Source organism: Piliocolobus tephrosceles, chromosome 11 (genome assembly GCF_002776525.5).
Source record: "Piliocolobus tephrosceles isolate RC106 chromosome 11, ASM277652v3, whole genome shotgun sequence".
In the NCBI taxonomy this organism is placed as follows: domain Eukaryota; kingdom Metazoa; phylum Chordata; class Mammalia; order Primates; family Cercopithecidae; genus Piliocolobus; species Piliocolobus tephrosceles.
The window spans coordinates 117,774,489-117,801,879 of record NC_045444.1 but is presented as its reverse complement, the minus strand read 5'-3'; the positions used below and the strand labels follow the sequence as shown (position 1 = coordinate 117,801,879).

The window sequence follows — 27,391 nt, the reverse complement described above, 5'->3', positions numbered from 1 at the left end:
GCAAAGAAGCCTTTGTGGGCTGAAGGATCTTAGAGGGTATCTTGTCCAACAACCTGCTGAGACAGAGCTGTTTATAATGAGTTCCACAGAAATGCTTTGGGGTCTGGGCAGAGAGGAGAGCAAGGGTTCCTGACATCCACCTGTACTCATCCAGAGAACTCGGCTTTCATCAGCGTTATAGATGGAGATCTTATTTGAAAGAAGGTTCTGCTACTATAAAAAGGAGCATATTTAAGCACAATCAAAAAAGATAGCATATTATTTAGCTGAATGCAATTTATTCAGTAGTAAAAGTTGGTCAACATATCAATTTAGGTAAAAAAAAATTTCTCATTTATTGGTTTTGAGTATTTGTGAATCATTTAAAGACATTATAAAGCAGTATAAATTTCTGTAAAAAATACAGGATACAGGTACACTCTATGTATCTATCATCTATATCTATCTATCTCTGTACTCACAGAAAATAATCTGAAAGCGGAGGAGGCAGACACTGTTAGCAGTCTACACAATATTCACCCTCTCCTTCCTGACCAACAGAACTGATTTTGTCAGCACAGCAATGTGTCTACTTAAAAATACCTCCCAGACTCCCTTGCAGCTAGGAGCCATAGGACCCAGTTTTGACCAGTTAGTAAGTGGAGGTCACCAAGTGGAGCTTCAGGAAAGCACTGTAGGGGGCAGATTTGGCTGACCTGCACATTTGGCCTTCTTCCTGAGTTTATCACAGATCTGTGCCAGGACATGTACCCATCATATGATCAAGAGGCAATAGGCATGTGAATGAAGATATCAAGGCAGAGTTACCACAGAACTCATGAAACTTCATGTGTCACATGGTCATTTTATGTGTGTGTGGGTTTTTTTTGAGACAAGGTCTTGCTCTGTCACTCAGGCTGGAGTGGAGTGGCGTAATCACAGTTCACTGAAGCCTTGAACTCCTAGGCTGAAGTGATCCTCCCGCCTCAGACTCCCAAGTAGCTGGGACTACAGGCATGTGCCACCATAGCTAATTAATTAATCTGTAGAGATGGGCCTTCCTATGTTGCTCAGGCTGGTCTTGATCTCCTGGCCTCAAGTGATCCTCATTCCTCAGCCTCCCAAAGCACTGGGATTACACACATGAGCCACCATGCCCAGCCTACATTTGTTTTTGTTTTTGAGACATAGTGTTGCTCTGTTGCCCTGGCTGTAGTACAGTGGCGCAATCTTGGCTCACTGCAACCTCTGTCTCCGGGGTTCAAGTGATTCTCCTTCCTCAGCCTCCTGAGTAGCTGGGATTACAGGCATGTGCTACCGTGCCTGGCTCAGTTTTGTATTTTTAGTAGAGAGGGGGTTTCACCATGCTGGCCAGGCTGGTCTGGAACTCCTGACCTCAGGTGATCCACCTGTCTCAGCCTCCCAGAGTGCTGGGATTACAGGTGTGAGCCACTGTGCCCGGCCTTAATTTAGATTTAGTGGGAAAAATTTCTATGATTCACAGTACCTTCCATGCATAGTCAAACGACTGCTATCTGTCCTGGTGTAGAAATGGCCTCTAGTAATTCTCTATGTTGTTAGAGTATTTGTGAATAATCAGTGTGCAAGAAAATGTCAAATGCCCCCCGTTACAGTTAGGTGGTGGCAGAATATGCCATTCCAAAATATGCCACTTTGGTTTAGGATTATTTTGCGGTAAAGGCACTTGATGCAAGAAGGACATCCTAATGTTCCTCTTTTCTTCCTGAAAACAAGAGATAAAAACTCGCATGTGAAAGATGCTCTCTGGCCAGCAGGAAAAAAAACCACATGTTGTCAGAGCTGAGAGAATTCTGTACAAACAGACCTGGGTAATATGATTCTTATCTTCCTTTAGCCTCCCCACATAATTTGGTAACTTTTCTCCAATTGCCTCTCTTTGTTCAACCTAGTTTAAAAGCGTTTAGGTTCTGCTAGTTCTTTTCCCTTTCATTTCCTTAGGAGAGCTTCCACGTCACATAAAACTTATAGAAACGTCTATGCTTTTCTCCTGTGAATCTGTTTTACATCAATTTGATTCTCAGGCCCAGACAAAAATCCTAAGGGATAAAGGTAAAACTTTGCCTCCCCATAGAGTGTTTCTCTTTTGTTGTTGTTGGGATGGAGTTTCACTCGTCACCCAGGCTGGAGTGCAGTGTTGCGATTTTGACCCACTGCAACCTCTGCCTCCTGGGTTCAAGCGATTACTCCTGCCTCAGCCTCCTAAGTAGCTGGGATTACAGGCATGTGCAACCACGCCCAACTAATTTTTGTAGTTTTAGGAGAGACAGGATTTCACTGTGTTAGCCAGGCTGGTCTTGAACTCCTGACCTCAGGTGATCCACCCACCTTGGCCTCCCAAGGTGTTGGGATTACAGGCGTGAGCCACTGCATCCGGCCTAGTGTTTTTATGGAAGAAACTTGAGGATGGTTTTCTCAAATTTAATAACAAAACGGGTCACGCACAGTGGCTTACGCCTGCTATCCCAGCACTTTGGGAGGCTGAGGCAGGAGGATCGTCATTCAGGAGTTTGAAGCAGCAGTGAACTATGACTGCACCACTGTATTCCAGCCTGGGTGACAGAGTGACATCATATCTCTAAAACAAAACAAAATGAAACAAAAATTTACATAAACATTTTCTTTTGTATTATTATTATTTTCCACAGGTGTTGATTTAAATTTTTGTCTTTAAAAGATATATACATATTTTTTTTCCTGCAAGACATAGTCTTGCTCTGTCGCCCAGAGCTAGAGTACAATGGTGCCATCTCGGCTCACTGCAACCTGCGCCTCCCAGGTTCAAGCAATTTTCCTGCCTCAGCCTCCCGAGTAGCTGGGATTACAGATGCACACCACCATGCTAGGCTAATTTTTGTATTTTTACTAGAGACGGGGTTTCACCATGTTGGCGAGGCTGGTCTGGAACTCCTGACCTTGTGATCTGCCCACCTTGGCCTTCCAAAGTGCTGGGATTACAGGCGTGAGCCACCACGCCCAGCCTATACATGTAATTTTTTAAGTAAAAAGATTTACAGGGCATTACCAAGAACTAAATGTGAGGCCAAAACAAAGTTTTTTAATCAATCAATATTAAGAAAATTTGATCAACTATGTTACAGGAAAGGCTGACTAATCTTTTTTTCTTTCTCGGCAGAAAACATTAAAAACATCGTCATATATGTAGATAAAAACATTACATTTTTATGTTGATGCTTGTAAAACATTACCAAGTTGCCATATACAGAAGCAACCAAAGGGCATAAAACAAAAGATATATGAAGAAAAATTATGAGGTGTTTGCCAAGCAGCTAGTTAATATAAACATTATTTTTCTAGATTTTATAATGTTTGTGTTATCTGTCAATTTTTAAAATTTGAATTTGTACTTGGGGGGCTGAGGTGGGAAGATCGTTTAAGCCTAGGAGGTTGAAGCCACAGTGAGCCATGTTTGCTCCACCACATTCCAGCCTGTATGACAGAGTGAGACACTGTCGCAAACAAACAAACAAACAGACAAACAAAAAAAAAAACTGAATTGGGACCAGGTGAGGTGGCTCACACCTGTAATCCCAACACTTTGGGAGGTTGAGGCAGGTGGATCACTTGAGGCCAGGAGTTCGAGACCAGCCTGGCTAACACAGTGAAACCCCGTCTCTACTAATAATACCAAAATTAGCCAGGTGTAGTGGCACATATGCCTGTTGTTGTAGCTTCTTGGGAGGCTGAGGCACAAGAATTGCATGAACCTGGGAGGTGGAGGCTGCAGTAAGCCAAGATTGTGCCACTGCACTCCAGCCTGGGCAACAGAGCAAACTGTCTCAAAAAAAAAAAAAAAAAAAAGTGAATTTCACTATGATTTATTTTATAATTCTCATTCCACATAAGCATTCACTTTTTTTTTTTTTTTTTTTTTGAGACAAAGTCTAGTTCTATCACCCAGGCTGGAGTGCAGTGGTGCGATCTTGGCTCACTGCAACCTTCGCCTCCCGGGTTCACACCATTCTCCTGCCTCAGCCTCCTGAGTAGCTGGGACTACACGCGCCCGACACCATGCCCGGCTAATTTTTTTTGTATTTTTGGTAGAGACGGGGTTTCACCATGTTCGCCAGGATGGTCTCGATCTCCTGACCTTGTGATCCACCCGCCTCGGCCTCCCAAAGTGCTGGGATTACAGGCGTGAGCCACCGTGCCCGGCCAAGCACTCATTTTTATATCAGATTTTGTATTCCGTTATTTTAGAGGAGGCCTCCCAAGCCCTTCTAAGCTGGAGGCCCCACAAAGTCTGAATCTGCCCCTCTGACAGGCAGGTAAGAGATGAAAAGAGCGTGGGATCTGACAGCCCCCACACACCAGGAATTTTTAGCTGGATTGATAAGGTAGGACTCTCTGCTATTTGCACCTCAGCCCAATCCTAACTGATAAGGAAAGATAACAAGAGATAGTGATTATCTCTGGGTAGGCAGAGTTACCTGGTCTTTATGTTCTGTTTACTTTGACTTTTTAGAATAAGCATACATTGCTTTTGTATAACGAATAAGAAACAAATGGCAAACGAAAAGGATTCAGGATATTCTGGGGTTTGGGATTTTTCCCTGCTTGTCTGGTTGTGTTTTAATGTACAAGAATATACATATTGAGGCCGGGTGCGGTGGCTCATGAGGTCAGGAGTTCGAGACCAGCCTGACCAACACGGTGAAACCCCCGTCTCTACTAAAAATACAAAAATTAGCCAGGTGTGGCGGCGTATGCCTGCAATCCCAGCTACTCAGCAGGCTGAGGCAGGAGAATCCTTGAACCCGGGAGGCGGAGGTTGCAATGAGCCGAGATTGCGCCACTGCACTCCAGCTGGGGCAACAGAGCGAGACTCTGTCTCAAAACAACAACAACAACAACAAAAACAATATAGACATTGAGTCAGTTCCAACAAATCCCCTAATAAGCAGAGGCAATGGCTCTTCAACCATTACAGTCACGTGGGGCAGGAATAATTGACTGAAAAGGGATTAGGAAATGCCCCAAAGTGGAGACATATGTGAAAAAAAAAAACCTAAAAGTAATACTTGGAAATACAGGCCTTTTCTCCTCTAGTTTTGGTTTTTGTTGTGAGCAGAGAGGGGCAGGAGATCTCAAGGCCCACTCATGCTTCTGCCCCTCTAGGCACAGCAGGACAGGGGACAGCAGGATTCCAGGGCCCTCTCCTATCTCCAGGTGCTCGCCCAGGCCTGAGCCCAGCCTAGGAGGGCCTCAGTTCTGCACGGTGCCATGCTGCAGAAGACAGGCTGGGGGCAGCTCCATTAACACCCTGAGTTCTGTCCAAATGGGCCAAGTCTCCAGGGCCCAGACTCCTGCTTCAGAACCACTTCAGGGTAAAATAAAAATGCCCACTCCTGGGGTACTGCCACAGCCTCAGATTCTCTGGAGGTGGGGCCAGGAACCTGCACTGTAACCAGCCCTTTCGAGGATTCTTAGGAAAACTAAATGATTAATCTGGGTTCTCACTTGATGGAGGGAAAGGAAGTGTGGAAAGGGAGCAATTCGCATTCACAATAGGCATTCCCCTAAAACTGAGTCTGTGATGAAAATATAGATCATATAGTAATGACGGATGTATTACAGGTTGGAGGTCTCTCAGCTTGCAAGTACAGAATCCACTCACCTGACAACGGCCAGTGCTGCTGCAAGGCGGCCCGGCTGAGCGGTAAAAGGCAGGTGGGCTCAGGTAACGCCTGGAAGCAACTCAGCCTTTCTCAGCCTCAGTGCCCTCCTCTATAAAATGCAGATACTAGTGGAAGATGCCCCGTAAGTTTGCTGGGAGGATTCAGTCAAATGGAGTCGTGTGAAGCAGTCAGCACAGGACTTGGCCCATGGCATGTGCTGAATTAATCTGAGATCTGCCTATTACTGTTAAAGGTCACTTTGAAATAAAAGCAAAAAAAACTGGGATTCCATGATTCTGTCATAAATGTCTATATCCTTTAACTCAGGTGATGGAGCTATTTAAGTCAGAGCATTCTTCTTAGGAAGAATTGTTTTCTATTTGTATTTGTATTTATTTATTTTTACAATAATAATTTATTTATTTATTTTTGCACTCCAAGGCTGGAGTGCATGGTGCAATCACAGCTCCCTGCAGCCCCCGTCTCCTGGGCTCAGGTGATCCTCCCACCTCAGCCTCCCGAGTAGCTGGGACCACAGGTGCATGCCACCATACCTGGCTAATTAAAAAAAAAAATTTCAGTAAAGACAAGGTTTCCCTACATTGCCCAGGCTGGTCCTGAACTCCTGAGCTCAAACAATCCTCCCACCTCGTCTCTCAAAGTGTTGGATCACACGCATCAGCCACCGCGCCCGGCCAGAGGCATTGTTGATTACTCAGCACAGTGTGCATGGCACTAAAAATTTCACAAATACTAGAGGCAGGAGAAGCAGGAAGAAAGTCAGCAGTCTTGAACTCTGATGTTCACAGCCTATGGGAGAACACAGCACAGGGCTTCACTAGGATTATGAGTAAGCAACACATCTCATGGGGCTATTGCTACTCTCCTGCAAGCCTCGGAAGAGTGACCTGTTCTCTGTCACCAGCTTTCTGAGATCGCCGTGCTCTTCAGCATTTTCATAGCCTGTGCTCTGCAGAGCAGAGGAGCTGTGTGGGAGACTTGGAGGGTGGGGACTAGCAGTGTGGCCCTGCAGGGAAGGGGTGGGCTACTGGTCCAGGATCCTGGGAACAGCTTTCTCTCATCCCTGAACACTCTGGCGGATGCTCCAGTCGCACCTCCACCCCTACCCCTAAGCTGCTGGCTGGTTTTTAAATTACTGGCGTGCACCATGACTGGTTCCTGGGATTATGGTCAGGAGGTATAGTGTAGGGCCTAGACTCTATCCTTAACCCAGATTCGGTGGTCTGGGACAGGCCCTCACTCTGCAGGATCACACCTGCCAGCCACTGACCACTCCTAGCTGTTATCTACACCACTCAGCAAGAGCAGTTTTATCTGTTTGACGCCTTCTGTAAACTTCTTGAAGGTAACAGCTGTGTCTTAAGCCTCTTTGGCATTCTGCTGTGTTGCGCAGATGACACAGGTTCAATCAAAGCTTTTTGAATATAATTTTCTGACAGAATGTTTCAAAAAGCCAACATCTTTAGACTCATCTTGAAAAATCTGCAATGTACCCAGTACATCAGAACAAGGGGCCTGGATCATGACTTTCAGGACATATTTTCCAGTGAAACGTGTTCTATCTTGGTCAGAGCTCCTCAGCTTGGCACACACACAAAACGGAACAAAAATGTGAATTTACAGGCCTTTCATGCACCACAAGAGCAAGGACATGGCAAGGTGGGATCCCATCTTCTGAGATCCCCAACCTGGCACACAGAGGCTGGCAGCCTGGCAATGTCAGATCACAAGACCGAGTGACAGGGCCGTGGGGGACGGCCCATGAATGGGGGCAGTGCTGGGAGCACGCGTCCGGCCTCAGCGCTTACTGCTCCACATTACATTTTCTAATCAAAATATTCATGAGATCCTATGGTGACCTGGTGTGGTCGGCTGAATGGTGGCCCCCAAAAGCTATGCCCATGTCCTGACCCCTGGAAACTGTGAATGAGTTTACTTGGAAAAAAGACCCTTGTAGATGTAATAAGGACCCTTGAGATGAAGAACTCGTCTTCAGTCACCCGGGGGACAAGTGTCCTTACAAAAGACAGAAGAGGGGAACACCATGTGAAGGCAGGCCAGGGATTGGCAGGTCATAGCCACAAGTCAAGGATGGCCTGGGGCTACTAGAAGCTGGAAGAGGCAAGAAGGGTCCTCCCACAGGGTCCTTGTGGGAGCTCAGCCCTAACGATACCTTGATTTTGGATTTCTCCCTTTCAAAACTAAGACAGAATAAATTTCTGCTGCCTTAAGTCTGCAGTTAAAGGTGCTTTGTTACTGCAGCCATGGGAAATACCAAATTGTACTGGGTCTTCCCATCTACACAGCGGATTCTGTGTTTCTCAGTACTCACATCTCCATCCACGGTTTCCTTCTAGTAAAAGGGTCATCCATAAACATTTAGGACGTTTGGAACTGTGTATCATGCTAAGATGGTATCATTTCCAGATGCCATTAAACTGGGGTTACTGACTGATGTGAAAGCTCTGTGCCTTTGCGCCTCACCAATCTGCATGATTAAACTAGCAGTCTCACCACATTCTGCACCTTGCTTTTTTGTTGTTGTTGAAGATGTTTACCATATCAACAGAAGATCTCCCCCATGGCATTTCACTGGGGAGAGGTCCTCTGAATTATTAACTGAGCACTGTATTGAAGCTTCTGTCTGACCTGGCTACAAATGGACATCCTTGCTCACGTTTACGTGCCTGTGTATCTGTCTGTGCGGCAGTGTGGTCAGGGGTACATGCACCGCGGTCTCAACAGGTATCACCATGTGCCCTCTGAGGAAGCCCCACCAATTTGCCTCCTGTTTTCCTCACCGCCTGCCCGTGAAGCAGAAGTGTCTTGTAGATGCTTCTATCCTATCACATGGAGCCGCGTCTCTGACAAAGCCAGCATTCTTCCAAACGGAGACACAGGCCTAGTCATGCCTTAGGCTTCCATCAACAACTTGGAACCTTGATGGGTGCAATTCTGACTTTTCCTGAGCACCTTCCTGCTCGACCTAATGTAAACAGCTCCACAGCCAATTAGACTCCTCTGATCCTCAAGATGTTCTAAGGAATGGCAGGTACTGGCTCAGCAGCTCCTATCCCTGAAAGGGGTCGTGGTGGTTCCCCGCCCCCCAGCCTCCATCAGTCACATCCCTGCCTTCAAAGAGAGAAAATATAGTGGATATGTTAGAACATGAGTCAAACCAAGTCACTTCCTTGCTCTCACCTCCAGTGGTGTCTTAGCTCTCGCAGAATAAAATCCAAAACCCTTGCTATGACCTACAAAGCCACATGATCTGGACTGTGGCTGTCTCTCCAACCTGAAGTCCCACCACCACGCACTGCACTCCAGCTTAGCACTCCTGAAGTTCCACAGACGGTGAGGAAGAGATGAGGGCCAAGTGACCAGGCGGCCCAGTGTTCTGGGGAGGTACTGAAGGTCTGGCTGGGGGGTGGCAATGGGACCTGGCAGGCACTTTCTGCTTCCACCTGCTCCCATAAAGGCTCAGGCCACCTGCATGCATCGTCTTTCTCCTTCCCAAGGCTCTGGCTGTGCCAGTCAATTGTTGAGACACTGGTTCCACTCTTCTTCTCCAACAACAACCTGCTGGCTATGAGGAGACTTTGGGGTCCAAACAACTGACCAAAGCAACCGCCAGCTTCAAAGTTCTAGGAGTCTCTTTTCGTGACTCTTCTACCGTATGTGCTCAGCTGTCCCACACAGGGTTTCAGTCAGAATTGGTCTTGGTTCCCGGCAATTGCTCCTCCCTTCCAGACCCTTACACTCCAGCATCCCACCTCGTCCCCCCACCTGCTCTCTGAGATACCTGCGGACCCTGGCACTGCTATCCTCTCCTGAGGAGTGGCTGCTTCCTCCCGACTCACACCCTGCCCTGTTTAGCTGGTGGGTCGTAAGCCAGTGGTTCTGGAGCTGGCTGAGCATCCAAGCCAATCGGAGCTCTCAGAGGTCAGCTTAAGGCCCCATCCCAGATCGTGACTCCACAGGCCTCTTGGATGCTTGCACTGACCACTGGCTCCATCCTGAAACACCCCTCCCTTCTGTTTCCATGACCCTCTTCAGTTCTCCTGAGGACTCCGCGACTACTCACTTTCTGGCCTTCTTGGGTCCCCTCCTTTCTCCCATCCTGACTGCTGGAATGCCCCTCCTTGCTCAGTCCCCACTCTCTCTCCACACTGTGCTTCAGCGGGTAACCTCATGGGCTATGATGGTTTCAGCCAATACCTCTGTGCCAATGACTTCCAAGTCTACCTCAGTATTCCCTTCCAATACAAAAGGCATGCAGAAATTAAAAAGTGGGATGGTAGGCGATTGCTACTGGGGTCAGGCATACCTTCTGATGTTCCAAAGGCCCCTGGCATGTGCCTTTTAGTTATATCTTTCCCCAGTCCATATACCCGTCTACTTGTGACAGGCAGCTAGGGCCACAGTGCATTTCAGGGCCACTGAGAGAAGACTGGCTAACATGGACCTTCTCATAAACACAGTATGGTAATAAACCAAACTAAGCCCTCTGTGTCACTGAAAACACGAAATCCATCAACGTCCATCTGGCCTTTCTGTTTCAAGATCCCCACCCTTCGTGTGGCACTTACCCCCAGGTACTCCGTAGTCAGAAGCTTCTCTCCTGAGAGTTCTCCGAGCTGGGGCTGGATCAGTTCGTCTTTGTCCAGATCGGCTTCCATGATATCATGGTCCTCCTATTTCAGGAGACATGGGATGAATGCTGTGGACACCCTGCCACAAGCTCCCAAGGGGTGGCTCCCCAGAACATGTAGTTGTCATGAAACAAGAAGGCCTCAGCCAACCACAGCAACTTGAAGGCTTATATTCCAAGGGGGCTCAAGGGTAGTCTGCCTCTGTTCCCAACCTCTCCATGAAGACAAAAGGGACAAGGCCAACCAGCCTCTTCAGGAAACTGGGAGCCTCCATTGCTTAGGTGTGCGGAGGTTCTAGAAGGCTCTTTAAAGTCTCTCCTAATCACAGTTCTCAGAACTTATCTCTCTGTGAGGTCAAGGCACCATATGAACAGTCAGTCAGTCACTATTAAGCACCTTCATATACACAGGCCTTATGGGGGATCGGAAACTCTAGAATAGGTTTGCTTGTCTCAAGAAAGTTTACAGCCGGTAAGTAACAAGACTCAGCACAAAGGGCAGCACTGTCCTGCTTCTGGGAGGATGGAGTGGATGTTCCTTTCCACATTCCTCCCATTGCATACAACCAAAAACACTGGACACTACCTATAAAAGAAACATAAGGTGACCCTGAAAGATGGAGAGAAGAAGGCAGACTGCCTAGGGACCTTGAGACCCAAGGATGACAGCTGGTGACTTCCCTGGGTTTTCTTTTCTTTTTTGAGATAGGGTCTCACTCTTGTCACCCAGGCTGCAGTGCAATGGCATGATCACAGGTCATTGTGCCCTTGACCTCCTGGGCTCAAGCAATCCTCCCTTTTCAGCCTCCCAAGTAGCTGGAACTACAGGTGTACACCACCAGACCTGGCTAATTTTTGCATTTTTTTGTACAGATGAGGGTTTGCCAGGTTACCCAGGCTACCTGGGTTTTCTTTTTGTTTCATATATGCCACATTTGGAGCCCAAGAAACCAACAACCAGAAATGTCAATGGTGAAAACAAAAAAAGTCCCCCAAAGCCTGCTTCCTTTAGCCAAAGGATCAGGACAGGGGAAGGCTGGCATGATAGGAAAATTTTAGGAAATAAACACTGGAGAAAACACGGTAGCTACACTCCCACCTGTGCCAGCAAGGGCCTCAGGAGCCTCAGCTATACCCTCACCAGGCTGGGCTGCACACCCCAACACCCCAGGTGGTGATACCAGAGAAGGCTGAGTAGACAGCAGTTTTATCCTTGGTGGGCAGTAAGGAGGCCCCTACCCCACAATGTAAGTGAAGACCAGGTGGGAGCCTAGACTTCTACCCACACCTGGCAGTGACCAGATGCCCCTCACATCCTTCCTGGGCTGGTGTCAGAGGAGCCATGTGGGGCACAGTGAGTGACGGGGTACTCTTGTCCCTTCGAGGCAGGGAGGCATTAGTGGAGGCGTAGTGGGGATCCAGGACCCCCCATCAACTGGTGTCAACCATGCCAAGCGTGGAACCTGGAATTCTACTCAAACTTGGCAGTAATTAGAAGGAGTCCCTGCAAGGAGTCCCAACAAGGCAAACAAAGCAAATAAAAGCCATACAGATGAGAAAAGGAAGAAAAATGATTCCTATTTGCACATAATATGACTGTCTGTGTAGAAATAAGGAATCTACAAAGAAACCACATACACACACACAAAAACCCTTCTAGAAGTAATGAGTTCAAAAAGCTCACAGGATATAAGAAAAACATATAAAATCAATTTCTATATACTAGTAAGGAACACACAATCATTGAAATTAAAAATATAATGCCATTTACAATTGCTCAAAAAAAGAGATATAAGCATAAATCTAACAAAACATGTACAACATTTGTATGCTGAGAACTACAAAACTCTAATGAAAGAAATCTGTCAGCAGGGCGCGGTGGCTCACGCTTGTAATCCCAGCACTTTGGGAGGCCAAGGCGGCGGATAACGAGGTCAGGAGATTGAGACCACAGTGAAACCCCGTCTCTACTAAAAATACAAAAAATTAGCCGGGCGCGGGTAGTGGGCGCCTGTAGTCCCAGCTACTCAGGAGGCTGAGGCAGGAGAATGGCGTGAGCCCTGGAGGCGGAGCTTGCAGTGAGCTGAGGTCGAGATCGCGCCACTGCACTCCAGCCTGGGCTGCAGAGCAAGACTCTGTCTCAAAAAAAAAAAAAAAAAAAAAAAAGAAATCTGCTGGGCGCAGTGGCACACGCCTGTAATCTCAGCACTTTGGGAGGCTGAGGCGGGCGGATCACCTGAGGTCAGGAGTTCAAGACCAGCCTGACCAATATGGTGAAAACCCGTCTCTACTAAAAATACAGAATTAACCGGGTGTGCTGATGGGTGCCTGTAATCCCAGCTACTCGGAGGCTGAGGTAGGAGGATCATTTGAACCTGGGAGGCGGAGGTTGAAGTGAGCAGAGATCACGCCACTGCACTCCAGCTTGGGCAAAAAGGGCAAAACTCTGTCTCAAAAAAAAAAAAAAAGAAAAGAAAAAAGCAATAAAAAATCCAAATAAATACAGAACCACACCTCGTTCATGAATCAAGAAGACTCAACATAGTTCTCCCCATATTGATTTACAGGGGTAATGGAATTTCTATCAAAGTCCCAGCAAGATATTTTGTAGTCATAAGTAAGATTATTCTAAAATCTATATGGAAAGGGCAAAGAATATTGAACACGTTGGCCGGGTGTGGTGGCTCACGCCTATAATCCCAGCACTTTGGGAGGCTGAGGTGGGCGGATCACGAGGTCAGGAGATTGAGACCATCCTGGCTAACTAACATGGTGAAACCATGTCTCTACTAAAAAAATACGAAAAAAAAAAAATTAGCCGGGCATGGCGGCAGGTGCCTGTAGTCCCAGCTACTCAGGAGGCTGAGGCAGGAGAATGGCGGGAACCCGGGAGGCGGAGCTTGCAGTGAGCCAAGACTGCACTACTGCACTCCGGCCTGGGTGACAGAGCGAGACTCTGTCTCAAAAAAAAGAAAAAAAAAAAAAGAAAGAAAGAAAATTGAACACACTAAGACAATTTTGAAAAAGAAGAACAATATGGGAAGAATCAATCTACATGATTTCAAGCTATAGTAGTCCAGATTGTATGCTACTGGTAGAGGGACAGACACATAGATCAATGGAATGGAACAGAGAACTCCAAAACGGACCTACACAAGTATGTCCTGTGGGTTTTAGACTAAGGTACAAAATAAATTCAATGAGAAAGAACAGTTCTTTCAACAAATAGTGCTGGAGAAATTGAACATTCGTAGGAAAAAAAACTGAACTTCAATCTAATTCTCATATTTTATATAAAAATCAACTCAAAATGAATCATAGACTTAAATGTAAAACTAACACATTTTTAGAACAACTCATAAAAGGAAAAAACTGATAAACTGAATTTCATCAAAATATTTAAAAAGTTGCTCAGTGAAAAGATCCGGTTAAGAAGATGAAAAGGGGCCGGGCGCGGTGGCTCAAGCCTGTAATCCCAGCACTTTGGGAGGCCGAGACGGGCGGATCACGAGGTCAGGAGATCGAGACCATCCTGGCTAACACGGTGAAACCCCGTCTCTACTAAAAACTACAAAAATCTAGCCAGGCGAGGTGATGGGCGCCTGTAATCTCAGCTACTCGGGAAGCTGAGGCAGGAGAATGGCGTAAACCCGGGAGGCGGAGCTTGCAGTGAGCTGAGATCCGGCCACTGCACTCCAGCCCAGGCGACAGAGCGAGACTCTGTCTCGAAAAAAAAAAAAAAAAAAAAAAAGAAGATGAAAAGGAAAGCTATAGACAGGGAGAAAGTATTTGGAAACTATATATCCAGCAGAAGACTAGTATAAAAAATAAATAAAGAACTCAAAACTCAACATTCAAAAATACCCAAAAAATCTAATTAGAAAATGGGCAAAAGACATGAAGAGACATTTCACCAGGGAGAATATACAGATGGTAATAAGCACATGAAAAGATGTTCAATATCATTAGCCATTAGGGAAATGCAAATTAAAACCACAATGAGATATCACTACATGCCTCTTTGAATGGCAAAAATAGGCCGGGTGCAGTGGCTCATGCCTGTAATCCCAGCACTTTGGAAGGCCAAGGCGAGTGAATCACTTGATTCAGGAGTTTGAGACCAGCCTGGCCAGCATGGCAAAACCCCCATCTCTACTAAAAATACAAAAATTAGCTGGGCCTGGTTGCACGTGCCTGTAATCCCAACTACTTTGGAGGCTGAGGCAGGAGAATCGCTTGAGCCCAGGGGGCAAGGGTTGCAGTGAGCTGAGATCGCGCCATTGCACTCCAGCTTGGGTGACAGAGTGAGGCCCTGTCTCAAAAAAAAAAAAAGAAAAGAAAAGAAAAAAGAAAAAAAAAGGCAAAAATAAAAAACAGTGGCAATACCAATTGCTGGCAAAGACGCAGAGAAACTAGATCACTCATACATTCCTGGTGGAAATGTAAAATAACGCAGGTCCTCTGGAAAACATTTTGGCAATTTCTTAAAAAGCTAAACATCCTGGGGCCGGGCTCGGTGGCTCACACCTGTAATCCCACCACTTTGGGAGGCTGAGGCGGGTGGATCACGAGGTCGGGAGGTCAAGACCAGCTTGGCCAAAATGGTGACATTCCGTCTCTACTAAAAATACAAAAATTAGTTGGGTGTGGTGGTGGGCATCTGTAATACCAGTTACTTGGGAGGCTGAGGCAGGAGAATCGCTTAAAACTGAAAGGTGGAGGTTGCAGTGAGCCAAGATCATGCCACTACACTCCAGCCAAGTTGACAGAGCAAGACTCAGTGTCAAAACAAAACAAAACAAAACAAAGCTAAACATACAGCTACATTTCGGCAATTTCTTAAAGAGGTAAACATGCAACTATATAGAACCAGCAATTATACTCCTGGGCATTTATCCCAGAGAAATAAAAGCTTGTTGGCATACAAAAATCTGTATATGAATGTTTCATGGCAGCTTTATTCATAATAGCCCCAAACTGGAAACAATAGATGCCCTTCAACAAGATAACAGGTAAACAAATGTGGTACATACATACCACAGAATACTACTCAGAAAGAAAAGGAACTACTGATATACACAAGCCTGGATGGATCTCCAGAGAATGATGCTGGTGAAAAAAGCCAGTCCTCAGTGGCTGCATACTATATGATTCCATTTCGATAACATTCTGGAAATGACAAAATTATAGAAATGGAGAACAGATTAGTGGTTGCCAGGTATTAAGGAGGAAATGGCAGTGGCTGTAAAAGGGATCCTTCTACGAGGGATCCTTGAGTGATGGAAATGTTCCGATCTTGAATTAAAAACGAAGAGTTAAAAATAAAAAAACTAGCATACGTGAGATGTCACAAGGCTCTGTACGCTTGAATGCCGACTGAGCCGCACACACAGTCACGGGGGAGTGTGCACTGCTCCCTCCTCGTCCCTGCCAAAGCTTCCGGCCGACCTTAGACTGTCATTTGCAGGTTAAATTACAAACAGCAATATAAATATTAACTCAGAAAGAGGGAAGCTGCTGGCTATTGAGGGAAAAAGGGGAAGGAGGGGCCCTGGAGGAAAGTGGCAGCCAAGTGTGGAGTGGTTTGGGGGTACAGAGGGAGGGCAGGCCATCATCTCCTGGTGACAATGTTCCCTAAGATCATCTAGCCAGTCCTTCCCTTTGACTCCTGGCCCACCCAACAATCTAATGACTATAATTGGCTCCTTGACACTTGCCAACAGGAAGAGAAAGCTCTATTCTGCAAAAATGAGTACCTGTCTCATTTCCGACTAATTTCTAGTCATTCAGGATGTTCTGGTCTTTGGTGAGTTTGATGTGCCCAAGTCAGTTTCCAAGGGATTATGAAGGCTTAACCTCCTGGGCCTGGAGGGTGGGGTGTGGCTGGCAACTGGGCCCTGAAATGTGATGCTGCCTGTCCTGGGGCTGCCCCTGGGTAGGGCTGTGCTGGGGGAAGCTGCCCCATCTCTCCAGTCTCTCTTAACCGCACAGTCAGTGCCACCTGCCATCACTAGATGGGCTGTCCTAAGAAAAGAGGATTCAACTTACTCTAGGCTGTCCCCAAAGGCAGGCCTGCACCAGCAGAATAAGAGGCAGGCCCCAGATCAATCAGAGCCTTTTCCAATAATCAGCACCATCTTAATCAGGGAAGGGGCTGCTGAGCAGATGCCACTCCTGCTAGCTTGCAGTGGGGGGCATTTATTTGATGCTCCTTGTCATAGAATAATTAAGGAACCCACCTTACCTTTCCATAGCACTTTACATCTTAACTTTCACAATGGCGTGGTGTGGATTTTCCTGGTGTGGAAACAGGGCCCAGAGAAGTGACAAATCCACAGCAGTAGCCCAGCTCTGAGTCTAGGAGTTTGGACTTTAAGCTGAGGGCAGCCCCTTTCTGCCCAGGTCTTTCTGACTTGGCCTCTTGGGGCCCCGTAGAAGAAGCCTGTTTCTGAGGAGGTACAGGCTGGACAGCTTGGGTTCGTGTTGCCTGGCTGCCATTGAACAGGGCACAGAGAGTAATGGGAGGGAGGGCTGTAGTGGCATCTGAAGTTCAGAGTCTCGTCTCTCTCTCCTCTTCTCTTGTCTAATCACAAATGGAGAATCCACTCTTGCCCCACCCAGGGCCCAGGCTCACAGTTACCTGTGATTTAAGCTTGGGATTCAAGTCCTATGGGGAGGGCAGCCACCTTCTCCTGCTGCTGCACCTGAGCTGGCAGCTCTGCCAAGTGCTAGCACACCCGCTGTCCTGAAATTCCTTAAAGGTAATCCTGTATGTGAGGCCCTACCCCAGGTCAACTCTGGGACGGTTATGTAAGATTTAGGTTGTTGCCTTGACTTAGAGTACTTTACCAAAATAGCAGCATCTCAGTGATCAAAGGGTGTGTGTACATTTGATGATGAATTTTAGGAAAATGAGTATTCCTTGTGATCCAAAGCAGCAGCTCTGTTGTCTGAGTGAGTGGCAGGGAGCTCTGGGCATAGAATAGTCTTTCATCTCTTCTCCAGAGGACGGAGCCTCAGAGGCCCCAGCTGGAAGTGGGCATTGGAATCACAGTTTCACCAACGTATTGGTGAGACACCACTTCCCTGCCAGGAGGGAATACGAAACATTAAGAAACAAAGCAAACGTCCACATTCCATTTCAATGAGAAACACACAGTCAACGGCTAACTTCAGCCAGCGCTAGCAAAAGTATTTCTTTATCCTGGACAAGTACATATGTAAGACGCATTTACTTGCAAATCAAATCAACTGATACATACAAAGACTAGCAAACAACACATCTCAATCACAAGTTAAAGTTAGTAAGAGATCCATTTATTTATTCCATTTTATTTTATTTATTATTATTATTGTTTGAGACAGGGTCTCTTGCTCTGTCTCCCAGGCTGGACGGCAGTGCTGTAATCAAGGGCCCCACTGCAGCCTCAACTTCCCAGGCTCCAGTGATCCTCCTACCTCAGCCGCCCAAGTAGCTGGGATTATAGGCATGTACCAGTACGCCTGGCTAATTTTTCTATTTTTGGTAGAGACATGGTTTTTCCATGTTGCCCTGGCTGGTCTCAAACTCTTGAGCTCAAGTGATCCACCCATCTCAGCCTCTCAAAGTACTGGGATTACAGGCATGAGCCACTGTGCCTGGCTCATTTTGTTTTATTCTAATTAAACAAAAAAAAAAAATTTTTTTTTTTTTTTTGAGACGGAGTCTGGCTCTGTCGCCCAGGCTGGAGTGCTGTGGCCGGATCTCAGCTCACTGCAAGCTCTGCCTCCCGGGTTCACGCCATTCTCCTGCCTCAGCCTCCCGAGTAGCTGGGACTACAGGCGCCGCCACCTCGCCCGGCTAGTTTTTTTTTTTTGTAGTTTTTAGTAGAGACGGGGTTTCACCGTGTTAGCCAGGATGGTCTCGATCTCCTGACCTCGTGATCCGCCCGTCTCGGCCTCCCAAAGTGCTGGGATTACAGGCTTGAGCCACCGCGCCCGGCCAATAAAATTTTTTTTTTGAGATGGAGTTCTGCTACATTGCTCAGACTGGACTTGAACTCCTGGCTCAAGCGATCTTCTGCCTCAGCCTCCGAGTAGCTAGAGTTATAGGCGTGAGTCACTGTACCTGGCTTCATTTTGGTTTAATTAATTAATTAATTAATTAATTTTTTTATGACAGAGTTTTGCTCTTGTTGCCCAGGCTGGAGTGCAATGGCGTGATCTCGGCTCACTGCAACCTCTGCCTCCTGGGTTCAAGTGATTCTCTTGCCTCAGCCTCCCGAGTAGCTGGGATTGCAGGCGTGCGCCACTACTAATTTTGTATTTTTAGTAGAGACGGGGTTTCTCCATGTTGGTCAGGCTGGTCTCAAACTCCCAACCTCAGGTGATCCGCCCGCCTTGGCCTCCCAAAGTGCTGGGATTACAGGTGTGAGTCACTGTGCCTGGCCTGTTTTTTTTTTTTTTTTTTTTTTTTAATTAAAACAAAGCTGCTTTTTAATTTAAAGTACTTTATAGGCCGGGCTTGGTGGCTCACACCTATAATCCCAGTACTCTGGGAGGCCAAGGCAGGCGGATTACGAGGTCAGGCGTTTGAGACCAGCCGGGCCAATATGGTGAAACCCCATCTTTACTAAAAATACAAAAATTAGCTGGGCATGGTGGCACACACCTATAGAACCAGGAACTCGGGAGGCTGGGCAGAAGAATCGCTTGAACCCGGGAGGCGGAGGTTGCAGTGAGCCGAGATCACACCACTGCACTCTAGCCGGGGCAACAGAGCAAGACTACATCTCAAAAAAAAAGAAAAAACAGTATTTTATAATTAAATTTGTTGAGAATTGATAGTCCTCCCTAACCTTCAGAAACACAGGACAGTTTCTGCATTTGGTCCTAATATTTGCTGCCCATTAATAAAAGTTATCTTGAATTGCAGCACAGCAGTGTGAGCAGGGGGCCTGGGGCAGTACCAGGGCCCGCAGCCGAGCTGCTCACAACAGGGACAGTTGGCTTCTGCTGCCTCAGTTTCTCTAGTGCAACAGGCAGGCAAATGCTATTATTACTTTAATGTAAAATGCATAGATGTAAGAAAACTGAGGTGAAAATCATTACCAAATCGATGGTTCTTGGTTTAAAAAGTTTTGTACCAAGGTTCTAATTCAGAAAGACATGATTCTTGTCAGTGCCTCATTTTCTCTAGCTAGTAAATGGGATCACCTAGCTGCCTCCTTTAAAATCATAACTTACTGATGGAAGAAATTTCTTAAATTCTCTGCTTTTGGAACGCCATGATACTGTGTAGATATAAACAAGTCACTGCCATGGTTTCTGAGAAACACTGATACTGATACCAGCGAAAAGGGAACAGAGGCATCCTTAGGGCTCAGGAGTGGAGAGAGGAAGCAAACTAAGCTGCATTAGTTGAGGTGGGAAGTGCAGCTTAACAAAGAAGCCAGAGCATCATTCAACCGTTCCCGGCAATACCTGCAGGCAGAGGAGCCCACTACCTGCGGTGGGAAATGTAAGCAGAGAGCCTCCCAGAAATGATGCTTGCTGATAGCAGGCACTTGCTCCACTTTCTCAGTCAGTGCCAGGCAGATGAAAACAACTCTGAGGACATATCTGGACTTTTTATAATGGGCAAACCCAGAGGTGAGGCCAAGAGGCACCCTCTGAGAATGCCAGCTCAGGCCTTCCAGCTGGGAGAGGAGCCACTGCTGCCATCAGTTCTCCCTGCATTTCTTTTTTTAAGAGACAGGTTCTTGCTCCGTAGCTCATGCTGGAGTGCAGTGGTTGGATCACAGCTCACTATAGCCTCTAAATCCTGGCCTCAAGCAATCCTCCCACCTTAGCCTCCTAAAGTGCTGGGATTACAAGCGTGAGCCACTGTGCCCCACTCAGGGAAAGAATTCTGCTAGCCTCTCTCAATGCAACCCTGGCGAGGTGCTGGGTGCACTGGGCAACAAGGGTGCCAGCCACTGTGCTAGCTTGTCTGAGCTGCTTGTGAATTCCAAACAAAACGACATATTTTAAAATCTACTTTGTGAAGTAAGGGAGTGATGAATAAAGAAATACCCAAGAATAAATGCCTCATTAGGGTGGGTCTTAAATACCATTGTTGTAGGAATTTGACTAAAATTACTGGTCTTTATGTACTAGAGTAGAATGCATCAGATTACTAATGTTAGAGCTCAGTGATAACTGATTACTTCAAGAAATTAAGAACGCCTCATAAAAAAGGCGCTTGAGCTGAGATGAATTTAGATGTCCTAATGCGAAGCTTCCCCATGGCAGCTTGGTGACCTTATGACATTACAAGATGCTTAACTGGAGGCTTTCGATACATAATACTCCAGACAAACCAGATTCTAAGTAACTGGCCTGAAAACAAAACTAAGGGTGACCACTAAGTGCATTTGAAAACTCAGATTCTCACAGATAGAATGCAGGGCAGAATGTGTTCAGGTGGTTTCACACATGACAAGTGAAAGTATCCAGTGTGCCTTCCACTTGAAATAATTATAAGGCTTCTATAAGTAGTTTAAATTTGAGACACCTTCTCAGAACACTGAATTGTAAATCTCACTCTTTGTGAAAATAAGCGAAAAACACTCCACATGGGAGAGCGAGGGTGGACTGAGGTGACCAGGCCGGGCAGCGTGAGGCGCTGACTTCCCCAGTGGAACGGACCCTGGCCACGTGTGCAGCTTTCCTCCCGAGCGCGTGCCCGGGATGCAGATGGAAGCAGGTCCGGGATCCTTGAGGGCTCACCGTGATGCGGAAAAGTCTCCCTCTACATTCATTTTCCCATTCACAAAAATGCAGCCAGGGTGTGACAGCTGGTTTCACAACCAGACCAGTTCATTAAATAACGATATGACAGAAGTCGGAGAACCTGAACAACCTTTACTTCCCCAATTCTCCCAGTCTCTTGCTTTCGCCACTCCATTTACCTGCTTAAACTTTTTCTGTACTCTAAGCAAAAACAACAAGAAATGTGGAGATGATGGCAAAGTTGCCCTAGGAAAAGCAGGACTTGTCGAAATATTTAATACACCCAATATGAGAAGACCTGGAGGCTCAGAGGGACAGGAAGTGAAAGACAGCAGAAAGCTTCCATGAGATTAGAGGGAGAGGAACCCAGTGTTACAGCGGCACCACAGACACCATGCTTCATGTGGAGAAGAGGAAGAGGGTAACCGAAATCACGGCCCCTTCCACACAGAGGGTCCTATGAGTGTGCTTAGGAGACAAGGTGCAAAGCGGAACAAAAGACCTAGGGACCAAGGCAGGGCATGTCCCTGCCCCAACCTGGAGTGAGCGAGGATGGGCTAGTTAGGGAGAAACCACCACTCCAGGAGTGGATACACCCCTGAGCCAGTGAAGAGATTTTCTTACATGTCAGCAGGACTGTCTTAAAGAAAAAAAAAACAAAAACTTATTCAATACACTGTCTATGTTCTGAAATACTGTTTAGATGAATCTCAAAGTTCTCACGGAAAAAACCTCAGGAAAAACTCCCCGGCTGCTGCTACCCAAAGTGTGGCCTGGGACCAGCCTGTGTCTGGGCTCCTCCCACCCCTCCTTTCCCCACTGAGGGTGCTCTACTTCTCCGCCAGCTGCTTTCCATCCCCGCTCCATCCGGGCCAGCCCCCGGCCTTGGCTCTCTCTAATTCTGGCCAGGCAACACATGAGGAACCTCCATTCCAGCAGACTTCGGCTTGCCTCTAGACCAGTCAGGCCAGTCTGCCTCTAGACCACAAGGGCGGTGTTAAAAACAGCTGACAAGCATTGAGTCTGCCTGGAACTTGACATGGATTGTTTCATTTGATCCTCACAAGCACCTGATGAAAAAGGTATTAATATTCTCGCTTTACAGATGAGAACACTGAGGCTTGGGGAGGTTCACCAGCTTGCCCAAGGCCGCACACAGCCGGTAAATTGTCGGGCAGGACTCAAACACAGGGAGTTAGCTACTAAACCCTTCGTTGGTGTTCAGATCCTGCCAGTCACTGACTCGACATTCGGCAAGTATTAACCACACATCTATCATTTTAGCGGGTCTCTGGCAGGTATAGAGAGGCTTCCATGCCTGGCCCCACCTGTTCCCTGTTGCCTTGGACTTGGAATAAGGACGGGAAGAGCGTGCTGATCAAATGCACACATGACACAAGACAAGAATGTGATCTAAGACCTCAGTGAGCTGTAACCATCAGCTAACCTGCCAATAAGATACCTACCAGGCATCAAGACAGGTCCCAGCCTTGGCTTTAATGCCACCCCCTGGCACTGCCTTTCCTGGATTAGCTTATTCTGTATAGCTCCAGAGGAAGGACCAGTGAGTGGACACAAAAAAAAAAAAAAGGAAGAAAGGACCATTTTTTTTTTTTTTTTTTTGTCCATTAGAGGCCACAGATGAACTCACTGTTTACATCTCTGTCATGATTATTTATCCCCATTTTTACAGATGAAAAAACAAATATAAATAAAAATATAAAGGTAGACAGGGTCTTAATGAGTGAGGCTTTGAATACTACCATTAGCGACTTGAGATTGTACTAGGTGATGGGGAGCGAGAGTGTTTTAAAAGGCATCATGTGAATGTGCAAATGGGTCAGTCCTTTGGAGAGCAACTTGGCAGGATTTAGTCAAGATGAGACCCTCATCTCCCTGCATCAGCAATTCAACATCTAGGTGTGAGCTGCAGAGAAGCACTCAAGGGCGTACAAGGACACGAAGATGAAGAAGCTCTTTGCTGCACTGTGAAAAACACAGCAAAGGAAGGAGAAACACACAGGGGCTTATTCTGACAATGAAATACCACATACAGCAGCTAAGTGGCTGAACTGGGTGGTACGTATTGGGATGAATAAACCTCTAACGCATAACGTTGAATGAAAAAAGCAAGCCAGTAAACAATTCATATAATACTAGCCACTTATGTAAAATTAAAAACCATAACAGTGCATATTATGAAAGTACAGAATCATCTGTGGAATTTACACACTAACTTCAGGATAGTGGTTAATTCTGGGGAGAGGGGGAGGGGAGGCAAACGCAGGGATACAGTCACAGCTGTCTGTTATATTATTTTCTGTTCTTTCTGAAAAGTTCAAAATGTTCCCTAATTTAAAAATTAAGTGATCATGTCACCGTGTGCTCCAAGCTCTGCTTTAAGAAGATGGTCTGGTGGCCACATGCAGGACAAGCTGGGAGGGGCAGAGACCAAAGACTAGGAAGTCAGTACAGAGAGGGCTATGAGGCTTAAGCCAGGAGGTGGAGCAGAAAGGAAATGAAGGGGGAGATGAAAGTGACTTCCAGAACGATGATCCACAGTGTGTAGACACCATCTGGAAGATGACGGCAAAGTGTAAGGGAGAGGAAGAGTCCCCGGTCACTTAGCAGTTTAAGGAGCACGGGCGCCTGGGCCTGCCAGGCGATTGATGAGCCTCAGGTATTTGTCATGCCCACATCTGGGTTAGAACCCCTTACTAGTGCCTAGCACGGGGGTGAGATGCTGGGCTGCGCACTGCTCAGGTTCGTGGCAGTGAGTTTTAGCCCATTTAGAGAAACTAAGGCTTGTACATGGCAGGATCAGGACCCGAATAGGGCTCCTGATCCTAGGATGGTGGACATTTGGCTAAGCCCAATTGCCACTTCCACCTGGATGTTCATGGGCTCCACAAGGCTACCTGGTCCCAGCGCCTTTGGGTTCAGTTCAAGTCCCAGGAATAGCACAGCCCAGTCAATGACTTACTGACCTCACTCAGGCAGTTTTATTTCTCACTGTAAATTAGTAAACTAGCACTTTGATCACTTAAAAACGCAAGAGTGATAATGGCACTCCTCATTAACGCCTTCTAACAGCTTCCCTCCTCTCTCAGGATAGAAGCCAAGGTCCTTCCCCAGGCCCTAGGCGATCTGATCTATTATTCTTCTCCCTCCCTGCTTCTTCCCATTCCATGCCCGGAAGGCTCCCAGTATGCTTCTGCCTCAGGGGCACTTGCTCTTCCCTCTGCCCCACTGCTCTTCAAAGCACTCATCACCACCCGACTATTATCTCTGCTTATTTGTTGAAGGCCTGCTTTCTCCGAATAGGATGTCTACTTTGCTTTTACTGCTATATCCCTAGAGCCTAACGACTTCTGGCCCTAGGGATATACTCTTGTTCCTGGAATTGCCTGTTGGTGGAACAGGAGTAGGTCAGGCAATTCCTCTCTGCAGATATTGAGTGCAAAATGTGACACGTTTACTAAAAATAATCATTCCAGGACACTGGAAAATGACCCATGGCAGGCAACAACTGAGCAGTACTCGCTCAGGGGGGAAGTGGTGGAGCACTAGGTGAGAACGATGTGTTGTGTGTTCACCGCCTTCCTGCCCGGAGGCGTTGCCATTGATTGTAGGCAGTGAAACCCCAGGGCCTGGAGCTGTGAACGTGGTAGAGGGCAAGTGGCAGGCAAAGCTGCTAGAAATGGAAGGGGTACATCTGGAAGCAAGAGAGCTACAGAGGCTAAGAGATGTTACAATCTCCACATACCTCTGACCGCTAAATTACAGGTACATGCGGAAAACCCCAAGGTACCCAGAGGAAACTAACAGTGTGGGGAAACTTGCAGATAATTTTTTGTGCTTGCAAATGTATTCCTCAGTCCACACACAGCTCAAGCAGCGGAAGGTGGAAACCTTACTCCTTCAGCTTCAGGCATCTGAGCACAATTTCCATCTCAATCAACAGTTAAATTATGCAGGGGAGACCCTTGGGATTGGAGAAAATGATAGAGACACTGGTGGCTGCATTCTACAGGGGAGATACATTTCTCAGTTTAAGAGCAGGCAAGTTAACTGCTTACCAAACGAATGAAGGCAACAGCCCTCTGGAGAGCAAAACATAATCTAGAATCACAACAACACGTTATCTATAACGTATGGTTGTCAACCAAATGCATTACTAGACACGGCAGAAACAAAGTGTGACCTGTCCTTGGGGGAAAAACAGACAAGAGAAACTAACTTTGAGTGGGCCCAGATGTTAGATTTAGTAGAAAAAGACTTCAAAGCAGCTATTATAAATATGTTCAAAGAATTAAAGGAAAATGTGCTCAGAAGATTTTTTAAAAATACTAAAAATCAGTGAAAAATGAGAAATCTCAACAGAGAAATAGACACTATAAAAAGGAACTAAATAGGAATTCTAGAGCTGAAAAGTACAGTAACTGAAATGAAGAATTCAGTAGATGAGCTCAACAGCAGATAAAAAAGGGTAGAAGAATCAGTTAACTGGAAGGACGATCAAGAGAAAGTATCCAGCTCAAAGAAGAGAACAAACGTTGGATAAAAATGAAGAAAGCCTCAGAAATCTGTTAGACAATATCAGCATTCTAACGTGTGTACAACCAGATTTTCAGGAAGAGAGGAAAGGGGCAGAAAAAACCACCTGAGTAAATAATGGTTATACACTACTCGAATTTGGTTTAAAAAACAACAACAACAACAACAACAACAACGAACAAACAAAACACTGTAACTTGTAGATCCAAGAAGTTCCAGGCCAGGTGGTGGCTCACGCCTGTAATCCCAGTACTTTGGGAGGCCAAGGCGGGTGGATTGCCTGAGGTCGGGAGTTCAAGACCCGGCCGGCCAGCATGGTGAAACTCCGTCTCTACTAAAAATATAAAAATCAGCCAGGCATGGTGGCAAGTGCCTATAATCCTAGCTACTCAGGAAGCTGAGGCACGAGAATCGCTTGAACCCAGGAGACAGAGGTTGCAGTGAGCCAAGATCATGCCATGGCACTCCAGCCTGGGTGACAGAACGAGAATCTGTCTCAAAAAAAAAAGTTCCGTGAATCCTAAAAAAGAAAAAAAAAGATAAACACAGGAAAACCCACACCTAGGTACATCATAGACAAATTGCTGAGAACCAAAGAAAAAAATACTCAAAAGCAAGGGGAAAATAACCCATTACATACAGGGGAGCAATGATAAAAGACGCAATTAACAGCTGGCTTCTTATCAGAAACAATGGGGCTGGGTGCAGTGGCTCACGCCTGTAATCCCAGAACTTTGGGAGGCTGAGACTGGTGGATCACTTGAGGTCAGGAGTTTGAGACCAGCCTGGCCAACATGGTGAAACCCCATCTCTACCAAAAATACAAACATCAGCCAGGTGTGGTGGTGCATGCCTGTAATCCCAGCTACTTGGGAGGCTGAGGCACAAGAATTGCTTGAACCTGGGAGGCAGAGTTTGCAGTGAGCCCAAGGTCAAGCCACTGCACTCCAGCTTGGGCAACAGAGTGAGATTCTGTCTCAAACAAACAAACAAACAAACAAAACCAAACAATGGAAGCCAGAAGACAAAAGAATGACATATTAAAAGTGCTAGGGAAAAAATACCTGTTGACTGAGAACTCTTTTTCTTTTTTGTTTTTTTTGAGATGGAGTCTTGCTCTGTCACCCAGGTTGGAGTGTAGTGGCGTGATCTTGGCTCACTGCAAGCTCTTCCTCCTGGGTTCAAGTGATTCTCCCGCCTCAGCCTCCCAAGTAACTGGGACTACAGGCATGCGCCACCATGCTTGGCTCATTTTTTATATTTTTAGTAGAGACAGGGTTTCACCATGTTGGTCAGGCTGGTCTTGAACTCCTGACCTCAGGTGATCCACCTGCCTTGGCCTCCCAAGGTGATGGGATTACAGGCATGAGCCACTATGACCTGCCAACTAAGAATTCTATGTACAGTGAAACAATGCTTCAGAAATGAAGGTGTTTTGGCCAAATCAAGTAGCAATTAAAAAAAAAAAAAAGGTGAACTAAAGAAAATTCCGGATTAAAAAAAAAACCAGAATTTGTTGTTAGAAGACCAGCATTACAGAGCATTGGAAATGGTAAATATGTAGTTGGAGATACACACACACACACACACGTTCCTTCCCCTAATTTCGTTAAATTATATATGACTATTTATAGCACTGGGTTGGTAATAAATATAAATGTAGCAAATATGGCAACAAGAGCACAAAAGAGGAACAGAAATAGAGCCATACTGGTGCAAAGTTCTTTCTATTTTACCAGTAATAAGTCAGTAC

The 27,391-nt window shown here is 46.3% G+C and overlaps 1 protein-coding gene across 3 annotated transcripts in view; it reads right to left on the bottom strand.

Moving 5' to 3' along the window:
• ARMC9 (armadillo repeat containing 9) overlaps positions 1–27,391 on the bottom strand; it is a 183,235-nt gene that overhangs the window by 33,977 nt on the left and 121,867 nt on the right. For all 3 annotated transcript variants that reach the window (XM_023193881.2, XM_023193880.2, XM_023193882.2), the window contains exon 20: positions 10,268–10,372. In XM_023193881.2, the coding sequence (XP_023049649.2) occupies positions 10,268–10,372 (105 nt within the window). The remainder of the gene's footprint in view (positions 1–10,267; positions 10,373–27,391) is intronic.